Source organism: Urocitellus parryii, chromosome 3 (assembly GCF_045843805.1).
Source record: "Urocitellus parryii isolate mUroPar1 chromosome 3, mUroPar1.hap1, whole genome shotgun sequence".
Taxonomy (NCBI): domain Eukaryota; kingdom Metazoa; phylum Chordata; class Mammalia; order Rodentia; family Sciuridae; genus Urocitellus; species Urocitellus parryii.
Genome location: NC_135533.1, coordinates 50,609,320 through 50,623,573, shown reverse-complemented (window position 1 = coordinate 50,623,573; position 14,254 = coordinate 50,609,320). Strand labels below are relative to the sequence as shown.

General features: G+C 34.8%; 1 protein-coding gene across 1 annotated transcript in view; it reads left to right on the top strand.

The window, feature by feature from the left end:
* Positions 1-14,254, top strand: part of Grm8 (glutamate metabotropic receptor 8) — a 738,202-nt gene that overhangs the window by 604,126 nt on the left and 119,822 nt on the right. The window contains exon 7 of the mRNA XM_077796710.1: positions 1,023-1,159. Coding sequence (XP_077652836.1) covers positions 1,023-1,159 — 137 coding nt within the window. The remainder of the gene's footprint in view (positions 1-1,022; positions 1,160-14,254) is intronic.

The window sequence follows — 14,254 nt, the reverse complement described above, 5'->3', positions numbered from 1 at the left end:
AGGAGAACAAAGTTTCTTTCTAGAACAAAAGAGAAATTAAATCCAATATCTTCAAAGGAGAAATTCAGGGAAGGGAGCCTATAGAGAGAAGATAGGCAGCAAGAAAAAGGATGGGTGTCGGGTGAATTTGTTGAGATAGGAAAGAATAATTCATGAAGATGAAGGGGTCTAAAGGCTGTTAAAGGAACAGAAAGTCTGTGTAGAGTGAGGCTGGATGGAGCAAGACAACACTGGGGTGGTGATCCCTTTCCACTCAGACACCTGTAATTATAGAAGTCAATAAGATGGAAAGTAAAAGTGAGCCGAAGCTATTAAGAGGAAAGATGAAAGCTTCAGAGAGAAATGGAGTTTAGGAAAGACTGCATTTTTTGCATCCTGTGCTGCTCTAATACTGTCACACTCATCCCTGTGAATCAAGGGATTTTTATGATCTGAGCAGAGATGGAATTTCCCACGGCTTGCTGCCTCACCCATTGAGAAGTTCCCAGTAGCAGCCCATGCTGATATTCTCTTGGGCAGAGGTAGCAGAGGCAGAGGAATTAGAAAGGGCAACAGCTTGTGTGTGGATTTGAAGTTGAGATGAAATCAAACTCCAAGGATTCTGGCTGGAATCTCCTCCTGCCAATTTGGAATTGCTGTTTGTAGTTCCTATTGTACAATAGCTGTCATGCTTCAAGACATTTACATTTTTCTCTATTAACTACTGTTCTGTGTAGCAAGCAATGAATATTCAGTCTATCATCTTATATTTATTTAGCTGCTCTGTACATTGCCTAACTTGGATGCTCATCATTTACTTTCTAATGTGCATAATAAAGCACATCTGATTCCTATTCATACATCTGGCTTATTTTCATTTAAAAGATATTATTGCTATCAAGAATGACCTTGTATGGATTACAATCTTCGTATCACTTAAAACGCATAATATATTTTATCTACCATTCTTCTTTAGAGAAAATATAATCCCAATGGACTATATTATTTAAACTTTATTAACACTGTTTTCTAAACGTTTATAGGCAGTGCTGGTACGCCTGTCACTTTTAATGAAAACGGAGATGCTCCCGGACGTTATGATATCTTCCAGTATCAAATAACCAACAAAAGTACAGAGTACAAAGTCATCGGGCACTGGACCAATCAGCTTCATCTAAAAGCAAGTATCAATGTAAACGTGCATTAATACATATGGTTCTCAATGAGGGATGCTTTCTTTTAAAATACATAACTTCAACCTCTGTAGAAAAAAAAAACTCCTAATATCTATAAAGATTTAGTGAATCTTTTCTTTGGCTATACGCTTAGAGAAATTTGCCCTTTTCTGAACTTGCTAGTTCATGTCTTTTGCACAGTTTGTGTGTGTGTGTGTGTGTGTGTGTGTGTGTGTGTGTGTGAGAGAGAGAGAGAGAGAGAGAGAGAGGGTGGGAGTGGCAAAATGTGTAGTGAATTTGTCAAGTCTGGACTTTAACAAAAGTGTACATTACCTTTGCCACATCATAAGGTGACACCTAATGGCTATACCTGATGGATGGAAGTAAATCATACTCAGTATTTATATTACCTCTTTGAGTTACAACACTAGGGGAAATTGATGTGTGCAGGGTGATCTTCAGATTATTATGCATCCCTTACTGCTGCCTGGTACCTTTGTGTACCTTAGACACCTCAGTCCAAGCACCACGGATTTTATAGCTTTGTAAGTAGCCATATGAGGATAACTTGGAGAACCCTGGCCTAAACTTCCTAAGCAGGATCCCAGGGCCTTTGGGTGTTGTGAAAGGTAGCTGGACATTTGCGTGCTAGAGAACCGTGCTCCTCCTGAGGCTACAGATCTTTCTGAAGGTGTCTGGCAGGGCCCCAGTGAGGTTGACACAAGTGGATGGCAGCAGGGAGGAGTTTCAGCAGGTGTGCCTGGCTAGTGGGCAGCCCAAAAGTACTCCTAGAGGCATTTGTCTTTAGGGACTTGGGTGAGAACCATCAGGTACTTGTACCAACCAATTCTAAAGTGCTCTGGATAAAGAATTTGATGGATAAGGGAGGCTCCGGAAATCGCAGGGAGCAGAGCACTGGATTGGGCATGGCAGGGTAGGGAGGGTTTAAGGTGGAGGGAAATATTGGAGCAGCATCTGTTTACCAATGGGTTAAGAGGTATTTCACATTTTAACAGCTCTTGCTATATCAGGGCATGTGGCTTCTTTGGGTATAGAGAGTGTGCCCAGAGGTGTTGGGTAAGAATGGGAACTCATTCATACAGCATCTCTTCCTCAGAAACATAGGACTGTTTTCAGACATTTAAGTGGCCAAGGAATCACTACAACAGCAGCAATGCTTCCTCTGTAGATATTAAGATGCTTTTAAAATGCTTCTACTAAACTAGGAACGTCTTCCATTGTTCTGTTGTTCAAATGTATAAATAATTCACCCTTTCTTCTAATGAAAAGTGTCTCCTCTTCTTGGTTCTCTAAGCTATGGCAATCCTGTTGGGAGGTGCATAGGCTTTCTTGTGTTTGAACCCATTCAAAAGACATCAGTTAGTATTTTACAAATTTCTATTTCTGTAGGTCCAAATATGTCTCCTGAAGTAATACGTTTTGGCAGCATCTGTCATGGTATTCTCAGCAAAGATGTAGATAATGAGAAAAAAATAAAACTAGAGTATGATTTATAGTTTCTTTGAAATGACTTCTTGATAATTATCATAGCTCTGCATTCAGCCATGCAGAGACAGCTCATGTTTCCAACTATTGGAGTATGTAAGACAATGTGTCTACAATTTACTGCATGTAAGTGCTTCATGAAACATACATTGTTCTGAATCCAAACTGACTTACTGAAACATGCATAGAAAATTCCATAAGTTGTTAATTACATGAAAATTATTAACTTTTTGTCAAATGTTCATTTGGAAGTAGATTTATGTGAAGTAAAATTATTCAACATGACAAAATTTGACAAGGGTTTAAAGAGGGAAGCTACGTTTCTCTGACTTTTATCAAAGTCAAAATTGCCTATTACATTCTTATGATTAAGGATTCCCATAACAAAATTCAGTGTTTAAGAAATACATGCACTAGTATATAGTAATAAGACACCTAAAATGGTTATTCACAAAGTGCCCACACACTCATTTATATGGGTATAATGTATTTATTATGAAACTTCATATTGAATCTCAAGCTGCTCTTTTATGTACATTTAATGATGCATGAAAGTTTTATGTTTACAATCATGTTATCGTTCATAAAATATATCAAAACAATTTGTAAGAATTATTTCTCGTGCATGATTATGATCATTTGTAACTATACCGTAGTGCTACTTTCACTGAAACTGTGAAAATGCAACTCTCAGAAGAGAACAGTGAATGAGGCTGTGGAGAGAGTTATAAATCATGGATTGAATTTTGGGGACTATTGTTGCAAACAAACTATCCTTGGAAGATGGATCAGATACCTGCCTGGAAAGCTACTGGTTTTTAAAAGTTATGCTTAAATCTTAGGCAAGGCACCAATTTCTTTGCCTGAGTTGCATCATCAGTAAAATGGAAATAGTAATTGCAACTACCTTATATGGTTATAATAAGAATTAAAACAAATAACACAATAAGTGCCTGGCACACAATTACTCTGTATCTCATGATTCTATGGGATCAGTGAGAGATGTGACAATAAGTGCTTTGAGTAGGGAAGTGAAGGTCCTTTTAGAAGAAGTACTTGAGTTTGCTTTATAAAGTTCCAAGAATCTTCCATTTAAATGCTAATCTTTTGTCCCCACAGTTAGTTGTTTCTGCCTATCTTTGATAGTTGATATTTACCTTAAAAAGTAAACTTTACATAATGTAAACACATTGCTTATTTTTCTATAGTATTTTTTGAGTAGAAATTATCACGTAGGCAGTTATGTGTATGTGTGTGTTATTTTTCAAGTTTTTATGTTTAAACCATGCAATACTTTCTTAAAACACATTTAATTTTTTTTATTTGACTAATATTATATATAGTACAATGTGGTATTTTGATATATGTTTACAATGTGGAATGATTTTAAAGCAGGCTAATGAACAAATCCATCCTCATACTATTCATTTGTCTGTGTGTGTGTGTGTGTGTGTGTGTGTGTGTGGTGAAAACACTTAAAATCTACTCTTTCAGCAATTTTTAAGTACACAATGAAGCATTATTTATTGCAGTCACCAGTCTGTGATCAAAGAGTACAACGTTTCAAGCAGACAAGAGGCACAGGCAGCTATTTTTAACAGGCTTGTTAAGTTCATTCTGTGCTTGTACAAGTTGCTAGGGATTGAGACTAGAGGCTGTGGGTCTCTGCTCACAGGGAAGTCCCAGATTAGAAGGGGAGACAGACCCTCAAACCAACAGTTCTCCTGTAACGAGAAAGGTGTGCTGATGAAGGTGTGGTCATAGTTTTGCAGTGGAAGCCTAGGGACAAGTTCCTATGTGGCCTGATGGGAATTGTGGTAGGGAGTAAAGCGAGGTACTGAAAGGAGAATTTATTTCCATATACATTATTTCTTCTTATTCTGTTAAACCAGAATTACAATTGGTTTTATACTCTCAATGTTAGCATTTGCTAACATTTTGTGTTAATTTATTTATTATAAAACTTTTTGTGTATAATGTATTTATTATAAAATTATTTAAAATTATTATTTAACTTCAGTAAATGGCTGTATTTACTAAACTGAATTCTGCTTGTTTTTAAAGCCAGGGTTTTTGTTGTTGTTGTTTGTTTGTTTTTTTTTTTGAGGGGGTGGCGCTGAATTTAAACATGATTTTACACAAGAGACTATATGGTTAAGCATACTTGAATGCAGCAAATTTGGACTGAATATATTTTAGTAAACTGAATAAATTTTTAAAACCAGCAGATTATTCTTTTTCTCTGGAAAATGTCTAAGGCATTTCATATCCTCCAAAGCATAGCCTTTATTGTTTCAAATATTATTGTCTCTTTTTTCTTTTTTATATAAAGGACATATGTTTTTAATTTAGCAATTATAATCAGTTAGTATAATTTATTTTCATTTAGGTATTCTGTTCAGTAATCTTGGTCCACACACGAAGTATGTATTGTCTATCTGAGAATGAATTTGAACAATTAGGTCTCTATTTTTATATGGTGGAATCTCTCAAGAGACAGGTGGTCCTTATTAGTGATTACAAAACATATTGTAACCTAGAGGTTCAGAATAAACAGAGGAGCCTGAACCATGAGAAGCACAGCCATATGCTGCTGAGTCCACAGGGAGAAGGTGTATTGAGGTGACTGGATGGGCCCAAAATAACTCAGGGCTCACTTTTTTATACTTTTCAACCAGAGCCAATTTTTCTGGATTATTGTAGGAATGAGACACGTATAAAATGTTATTAGTTATATTTTTTTCTTTTTCTTTAGCAAGTAATTTTGAGATAAATAAAAATAGTGAAGAATAGTAAATCCACACTTGTGTCTCAACCACAATTAGTTGGCACAATGTTAATTGGAAGAGTGACAAGTAGGAAAGGGGCTTCCTTGAACTTGATTTAACTTTTTCTTGGGTCATTCCATATAAAAGTAACTTTTGATGAAGTCTAGAATGCTAAGCCTCAGTTTTCCCATCTGCTAAGTAGAATAATAGGCTTATTATAAATATTAAATGTATCATAATATAATGGCCAAGAACAAGATCTCAAAGTCCAAAAGATGAATTCTGACCTTCCTTTCATGTGTTGTGTGGCCCCAATCATGTTGTTTTTACCTTTACTGGTCTCAAATTCTTCATCTGCATAGAAGCTGTCATATCTGCTTCGTAGTGTTCTTGATATAAATGAATTGCATCTATAAAGGTCCTGTAACATAGCCTGACATATATTAAGTGTAAAACCAGTATGACAATCATAATTTGGTTCGAATCAAGATATTATTCACGATATGCTCAGTTAGTGCTTACCAAGGGTCTACTTAGGACTTGGCAAGAATGTGGTTAAAATTTAATAATCTTAATGTTTATTCAAAATGTCTGCTAGCTCATAAACAGAAATACAAATAATGACACCAAAATGACTTTTTGAAAAGAATAAATTAGCATCTAATAAACAAAAATACAGCTTTGAAGATTAATCATCTTCTTACAGGAAAGGAAGGCAAACAAAAGATTTTCAGGATAGAGTACGAAGGCAGGCTAACTTAGTATTTAAAGTTCTAACAGAATGTAGAGAAAGAACTCAGGGAACTGACTTTCATACTTGTAGGAAAGGGAGTTATTTTTATAATTATTATTTCACACAGTGGACTTTTATACACAGATAGATGATAAATATATAGATAGATATAGATATAAATATATATTTAGAGATAAAGATAGAGATAGAGATAGAGAGAGAGATAGATAGAAAGATAATATAAGAAAGTATTTTCAAATGCAAGCAAATCTGCAAACAGGGACACAGAGGCAAAAAGAAAATGCATGACTCCTAAGCAAACAGGTCTTCCCTCAAACAGTTTCAACTCCATTCAATCAATCGCTACTTCAGGACTATGTTGTTATCCTTCATCATATAAAAGCTGTTCCTTTATTAAATTAGTGAATCTAATGATTTTGGTTTAAAACAGTTGACATTTATCCAGAACAGAAATTCCTTAAAAAAAAAAGGGGGAAACCTGGGGAATTATTTCTTTCTGCATTCCAAGCAAGTTGAGGAAGTCCCAATATAATATATATGTATTTGATTGATCCTTTACTGCAAAAGCCAAACGAGTAATCAGAATTCCATGTGGTAGATACTATATTACAGGTATGGGGTAAAGACTGATTTAATGAAGTGAAATGCTGCTGGAAAGTTTGCTCAAATTTCTGTTTTTTTTTTTCCCAAAGCATATAAGTCATAGAGCAAACATTTTAAAATATAAAAACATATTTTGGGTTTACTGAATGGGCACAGAAAAGTTATCCTGGTGCAGTCATCTCTTTTTACAGATATTCTCTATTCAGAACATCAGAGTAAAGACCAAACTTTTCAAATACTGTTCCACTTGATTTAATATTGATCTACCCATTGGAGGTCCCCTGTGACATGATGGTTACATTATCAAGATATCCAAGGACTAGGCCTATGTAATCTAGGCAGATGAAAAACCCAGGGAAGTTCAAAATCATACATGGGAGCAGAGAAATAGATGTATGGGGCCAGGTAAAATTCTATAGGAGTTGGTGTACTGTAACCACTGGTTCTTCTTCCTATCCACACCATTTGCAGAACTTCCTGTTCTCCAGAGGGCCTTAGAGTTTCTGAGTAGCCTCTTATGATTGAGGAACAGTACCATTGATGGGCAGAACTATCCTGCCTATTCAAGGACTTCATAATGCAAATGTAAGTGCGATGATATGGTTGAACACTGTTGTCTATGCTTTCCATAGGGAGGTGAAAAAAGATGCCATTTCTTTTGTGAACTAAGGGATCCTGAGATGCTCCAGAGCAGAGGATAATCTGATCAGAGAACATGTGAGACATGAAGGGAAATGACTCCAAGTTAAATTTTACAGGGTCTCAAAAACCAGGAGAACATGTTTAGTATGTTTTAAGATACAATGAGTTTTTCAAGAGAGAGCCCTATCTTCAAACTTTAGGAGTATGTTTCTGGCAGCATAGTTAATATTGGCTGGAGAAAAAGTGGATCCATGAGTTTGGTAACTAAGAATTAGCTATAATTAAGAATTAGACTGTAATTAAGAATTAACTTCATTTCTATTTTATCTAATTGTCTGATTCTTTCTCCTTCATCTAGTCATTTTCTTTGTTCTAGACTTCTTCCATAACTTATTTAAAGGGATTTACTATGGAACATTTATCATAATAGGAAAAAAAATAAGTGAACAAACAAGTGAGAAAGTGGGGAAGAAGAAATAGATTTAGTGAATTTCAGTTAATAGATTTGATTTTTCTCATCAAGAATAATAACCAATAGATTCTTCCAGACTGTTCATTAGAGTAAGTAAAATAATTGCTTCACTATTTTAAAAACATACATAATTATGTCACATCAGATCTGAATCCAATTAGTAATTGAGAAGCTAAATTTGGTTATCTAGATCCAGATGGAGGGAGTTTCCTGGGGTAATCTACTAATATTGAGGGACTTTGATGGTTTATTAAGGAAAAATGGGATATTAAAAATTGTTAGTAGTACAAAAATGGGAAAAGAGCTTAATTGGATAAGTAATAATGAAAATAACTCAGAAAGAAAAAGAAACCTGAAAAAAAATGATAGAGGTCAAATTGGAGACAAACGAAAGAATATAAGGTATCTTAAAGAAGAAAATAATATAAATTAGAAAATGTCTCTTTAAATGAATATCAAAGAAGGATAAAGGAAGATGGTCCTTCTAGACTTTTATGAGAATAATAAAGTAATAAAAATAAGCATAAATGGTATGTTAATCCTAATTTTAACCTTGTGAGGAGCAAAGTGAGTACAATTGTGCCATGATGAGTAGATTAAGTAGGTTAAATAAGGTCATAAACATAAAATGATACTCTAGAATAGAAAAATAATGGGTAAAGAATTTTTTTTTAAATGGCAGATTTACTAAAATAAATGTGCGCTCTATATCCTAGGGTACTTTTAAAAGCTCAGAGGGCTCTTCAGTGTTATATAAAATATACAAAATACAAAAGAATTATAACTAAGAACTGAAATATTATCTGAATAAAGCATGTAGCCCCCAGCTGTAGGTTGAGGTCCTTTACTACTAGTTAGAGCATGAAATTACACAAAACAAAGTTGCTCTACCTCTCAACTGAGCCAAAACTCTAATGGGACATGTGACATCTTTCTTCAAGACTGAGGGAAGGGAAACAGCCAGAAGCTGGTTTAGTTCCCTATACCATTTCACTGAGGTTAGAGATCCCTTGGCTCCAGGTGAAGTTGCAGAAATTTGCAATCCTTTCTTTTTTCTAAAACATATTCTACATTAAATATAAGGGTTAAACATCCCTTCTGAAAGCTTTGTTCAGTTTGGAATAAATACCTCACTCTTCAGAGAGAGATCCTGGGGAGCTCTATGATAAATGTGGAAGGTAAAATTGAGAATTAGAAGACTAAGCCTCAGATGGGTTCATACTCTGTTACTCAATATTTAGAGCTTCAATTTTCATGTTTATAAAATCAGGAATTTGCTATAATTATTCACTAAAATTTCTTCCAGATCTATTTCTTTTCCTAATTAGATATTTTAGATATCAAGAGTTAGGTTAGAATGTAATTCTCTGCTTATTTTTTTGTTCAAAATTAAAAGGGATCCTAATATGTTTATGACCTCATTTATCTATGTAGATGGTGCTACACCTCATGGTGTTTAAGGATTCAAAGGTCTTCCATTTATGGTTGATAAAATTTGGGGTATTTATTATGAAGAAATATGACTACTCCCAGCCTAAGAAAACTAGAACTAAAATGGAAGAAAATAATAATGACTTAATAATTTAGCTGACAGTTGTTTTTAAAAAAATATAAAAATTGTTGCAAGGAATTTGACATTACTTTTGCTCTCACAAAAGCATGATTTCATAACACATTTTTTTTAAATAGGGCTCTGTCATAGGAAAGCTTGATGTCCTATTAGGTATATTGAATTCAAATGAGGATAAGTAGAAATGACTAATGTGATTTGTGAAATACTAATTTATTGGAAAAACACTATTCTGTGAAAATAAAAGGAGAGTTAAGGTCTACATTTGTGAGGAATTAGGGGATGTGATAGCTTAGAGAAGAGCCAGCCACGAATGGGCAATAAAGGTAAGCTCAGCTTATTTTTGTTCCCATAAAAAATAAAATAAAATAAAGTGAATTCAGAATTCCCACTGTACCCTCACAGATTTGGTTGCATTCAGCTTATGGCATTGAGACAATCAGTGCACAAGTGTTTATTGCCCTTTTACCTTGAATACTGTAAAGAAGTAAAGAATTTGATTTTTGGAGATGGATGTAGTAGAACACAGGTTTAGTGACCACATCCCAGTTCTGCCTCCTTCATGAACTACCAGCTATGCTTACCCATTTCTAGAGACTCTTTTGAGAATTTCTGCCCACTCTTTATACATTTTCACATATTTGTGTGTTGAACTTGTCTCCTGAGATGATGTTTCACATCTGCTACTGGCTGGACAAGCAATTGTTGAATATCACATGAAAAACAGAACATTTTCATAACCTTAAAGTTGTTGAGTTATTGTTAAGAAATAATGAACCTTGGAAAGTCAGTACTATTCTGCTAACCTCGTAGCAGAGCTACCCAAGAGATAAAATTTGGTTCATTTTCAGGGTTTGTGATGACTCTGAACGTTTGGAGATGGTCTCTTTAACCAAAACAAAACAAAACAAAACAAAAAAAACCAAAAAAACAAAACAAAAACAAAAAACAAACAAACACACACAAACAAACAAAAACTAAAACTGTTAGAAACCTGAGTCTGAAATATTTTCCAAGATGAAAACTATAGTTCTTGTCCAAGTCAGCATTTTCTCAAAACTTTCCTTAGAACACCAATTTGGCTGGCTTTTAAATAGCTATTATATATGCACACAAAAGCTTTGTGAACAAATAAGTTTAGGGGATGGTAGGACAATTTTTTTTTTGCTTTGTTTTCCTGTGAGACAGTTTAGAGCCTGAAAAGTGCTAATGTACATTGCAACTGACTGAGATGGGTACATTAGATGTACTGGATTCAATTTAATGTATTAACTTCAAACTCCCTTTTATTCAAGCAATGTTTTGCAGAACTCATATCCCTTGAAATCTACTTTGAGAAATGCTGGCTTAAGTTGAAGTTTCCACCTACCTTGACTTTTATACTTATTAACTCATTTGATCCTAATCATAACCCTGGGAATTAAGGACTCTCAGAAAGGCCATTTTATAGAAAACCAAAATTACCAATAAGTTACTTATTGTGTTTCTCTTGACTAGTGGAAACACAGGTGAAATTCAAGAACATATATAAATATGTATGTGACTCCTGTGTGCATGCTTTTAGGAATATCAGAGAATTAGAATCAAGGAAAAGTTCATGACTGTTTGGACAGTAGAAGGTGGTGAACACAATGAATTTCAAATAGGTAAGAATACAAGAGGAATGGAGTTTAGAAGAAAGGAAAGGTTCAAGGAAGTCAGATTTGTTTTGATGGCTCTAGAATGTTCTAGATAAAGTATAGGAAAGCAGGACATACCAGAGGGGTAGGGAGTAGATTGCACCAAGGCAGAAAGAGGGAATGTCAGAATTTCCCTGAGGAATAGAGAGCACAGGAACCAAAATCTTAGAAGGTTTCTATAAGAAGCAAATTTTAGAATTTGATCTCAATTTTAAGTGTGGATTTTACATTGTAACTGGTCTCAGTCACTGTAAAGAAATGACCTAATGACAACTGCACATTAAGAAGATTAAGTGTATCAGTCTATTAGAAAAGATGACCCTCAGAGACAATCACAATTTACCAGTACTATTGGATCATTCAAAATATGAGTGAACAGGCATGCCTTAACTTATAGCTTATTTACTGGAAAAAAAGAAAAGGAAACAAACAAACAAATAAACAAAAACCCCTCATCTTTTATCCTAACTATAGTCTTTTCTTTAGTTTTTTATTTGGAATAAGCTAGTATTCATTTTACAAAACACCTTAATTCTTGAACTTAATATTGAGCTGATCTTATTTTAAGAAATTTAGGGACCTTTGAGGCAAGGATAGCAACATTAAAATTTTATTTAGTAATTAGTTCTGTAACAATGATTCATAGCAGAGTACCAAATAATTATCTCATTGTTTAAGTTAGTAATCTTCACTAATCCTTTCAATGCCACAGTTTAAAATTCATAAGTGAATGATTTAGTGGGTGAATTCAGGAGACAGAGGCTGAGCTTCAGTTTGGTTGATGGATGGTGGGTACTCTCAGGCACTCTGTAAGACAGGCAATGGGATTTTTTTTCCCTGGAGTAATGACTACTTCTGCCCTTTCCATAAAACAGTTGGACAGTGGTCCTGCCAGCATTACAGCAAAGCCTAGTTGTAATGTGTGTTGCCAGCTGTAGGATTATGAACATGTTGCTTCTCCAGTATGAAAGCCAACTCCAGCCAGTATACTACTGCTCTGAAATCTTTCCTCATCTATGAATTGAAGTTTTCTATTATATAGTGGTTCTTGTTTTATAAAAAAAAAAATTAAAGGTCAAGAGTTTTGTGTGTGAAAATAGTTGGCGAACTTTAAAATGCCATGGAATTATAAGCTATTATTTGTGAGGGCTGTAATAATTTTGAATAGAAAATACCAGCCACGAAAAACCACATTAAAAACAAACAAACAAAAAGTCTGAAACTCAATTCTGTCCCTTTCTTTGGGAGAATTTCTGACATATTTTGAAATGAGTAAAAATTTGGTCAGAATTGGATTGGCATCCATTTAAACAGAAATGAACGTCTAGAGTTTTGTTTCCTGGGTCTTTTTTTTTTTAAATGAGATCTTTCACCCCTTACTTGGAAAAAAGACTTTCATCTGCTTCACATAAGATAATGCCTATGGAAAATTATGGTCTTCTCACTGGCACATGGTCTAAGTTCACAGTCATTGTGGATTGAATCTGAAAAATTCCCTCATAAACCTTGTCACTTAATTATTTACCCCTGCTTCAAGTACATAAGACCTGGATGAGAAGTCAAAAAATATTTTTAAAGTTTTATTTTTCTTTAATATTAATAACTGTACTATGGCTGATATATAATATAAAATTGCTACTAAAATTAGAGAGCTAAATTAAAATTCCAATTAAAAATGATAATTTTCCATGAATGTGTCTCTTTGCAGCCTTCTCATAGATTATACTTAAGGCATATAAATATCGCTGCGTTTTGTAACTGGAGCCCTCACCATTCAAGAGTACACCTCCAGAGCATGGCAGCCATCTGCTGCTGCTCCCTCGTGGCTGCCCCCAAACTGCCCAGACTCTCAAATGTTGAGTGGAAGGAGAGAATGGAGCAGCTGTTCTGGAGCTCAGTGGCCGCCTCTGCCCTCCTCACCACCTGGCAAATACACAGTTCAGCTCATGAAGCAAGCAGACACACTAAGCCCCGCTGTTCCTCTCTGTACCCTTACTCCTCTCCCAAACTGCAAATTTCCTTCTTGTCATCCTTAGCCTTCTCCTTTCCCCTACTCCTTTCTGACTTCAAGGTGTGAAGTGGGAATGCAATAGGGAGATTGAGAGGTTGCACCCAGAAGGGTGCAGGATTCTTGCTTAATGGTATCCTGCTCCCCATCTCACTACTATTATTTCTTTAAGCAAAAACTCTTAAAAACCTGTGTCCAGGATATGCATAAATATATCTTTTCCTGTAGTTTACAACCAATCTTTTATGATGAGTATTATTATTCATATGTAATAGGAGAAATATGAATATCAAACTCTCAAGAGAATAAGGCCGATGAATGAGAAAAGAATCAGGCATCATTGAAATTATTTTGACTGATTTACAGTGAATAGAGCAGAGCAAGAAGCAATGTGTCTAGGACAAGAGAAAGCAGGAAATAGGGAAAGGAGCATGGGTTGGGTTTGGGGGGAGGCTTTGGGGCAGCTACAGAATGGAAAAGATACATGTACAGAGAGGGAGAAGAAAGGGAGAGAAAAATCAGTGTTTGAAATTGAGAGACCTTCCATGAGAGTAAGCATGCTCAAAAGGGATGGGAAAAGGATTCAGTAATTGTACTGGCTTACATGGGTTTCATAAGAATTCATGTTTTGACATTGCTGAGAAATTTCGATGAATATTTAAGTTCCTTACAATTTTTGTTGTTGTTGTTGTTATATAGGCTTTATACTAAGTTCCATGAGGTAGCTGAAGTTTTCTGTTGTTGTAGTAATAGAATGTAAAATGTCATGTCTAGTGTCTTTTGGAGTAGATCATCATCTAGAACATAGAGTAGAATTTCACAGTATTTATGGTTTGGAAATTTCATAGAAATTTAGAAGATTGTTATCAGTATTGTCCCTGGAATACTATCCTAAACTTGGAGGGAAATGTTGCCTCTCCCCTGAGATTAGAATAATGTCTTACTATTATTTGGTTTGTATTACTTCTTTTTACTTCTTTTGGATTACTTTTAAAAATTCAGAAAATTGACACTCAGTTTAACACAGTAAATTAGACTGCATAGGAAATTCTCTTGGTAACTGCATATCGGTAAATAGCTTTTTAACTTTACCTCCCA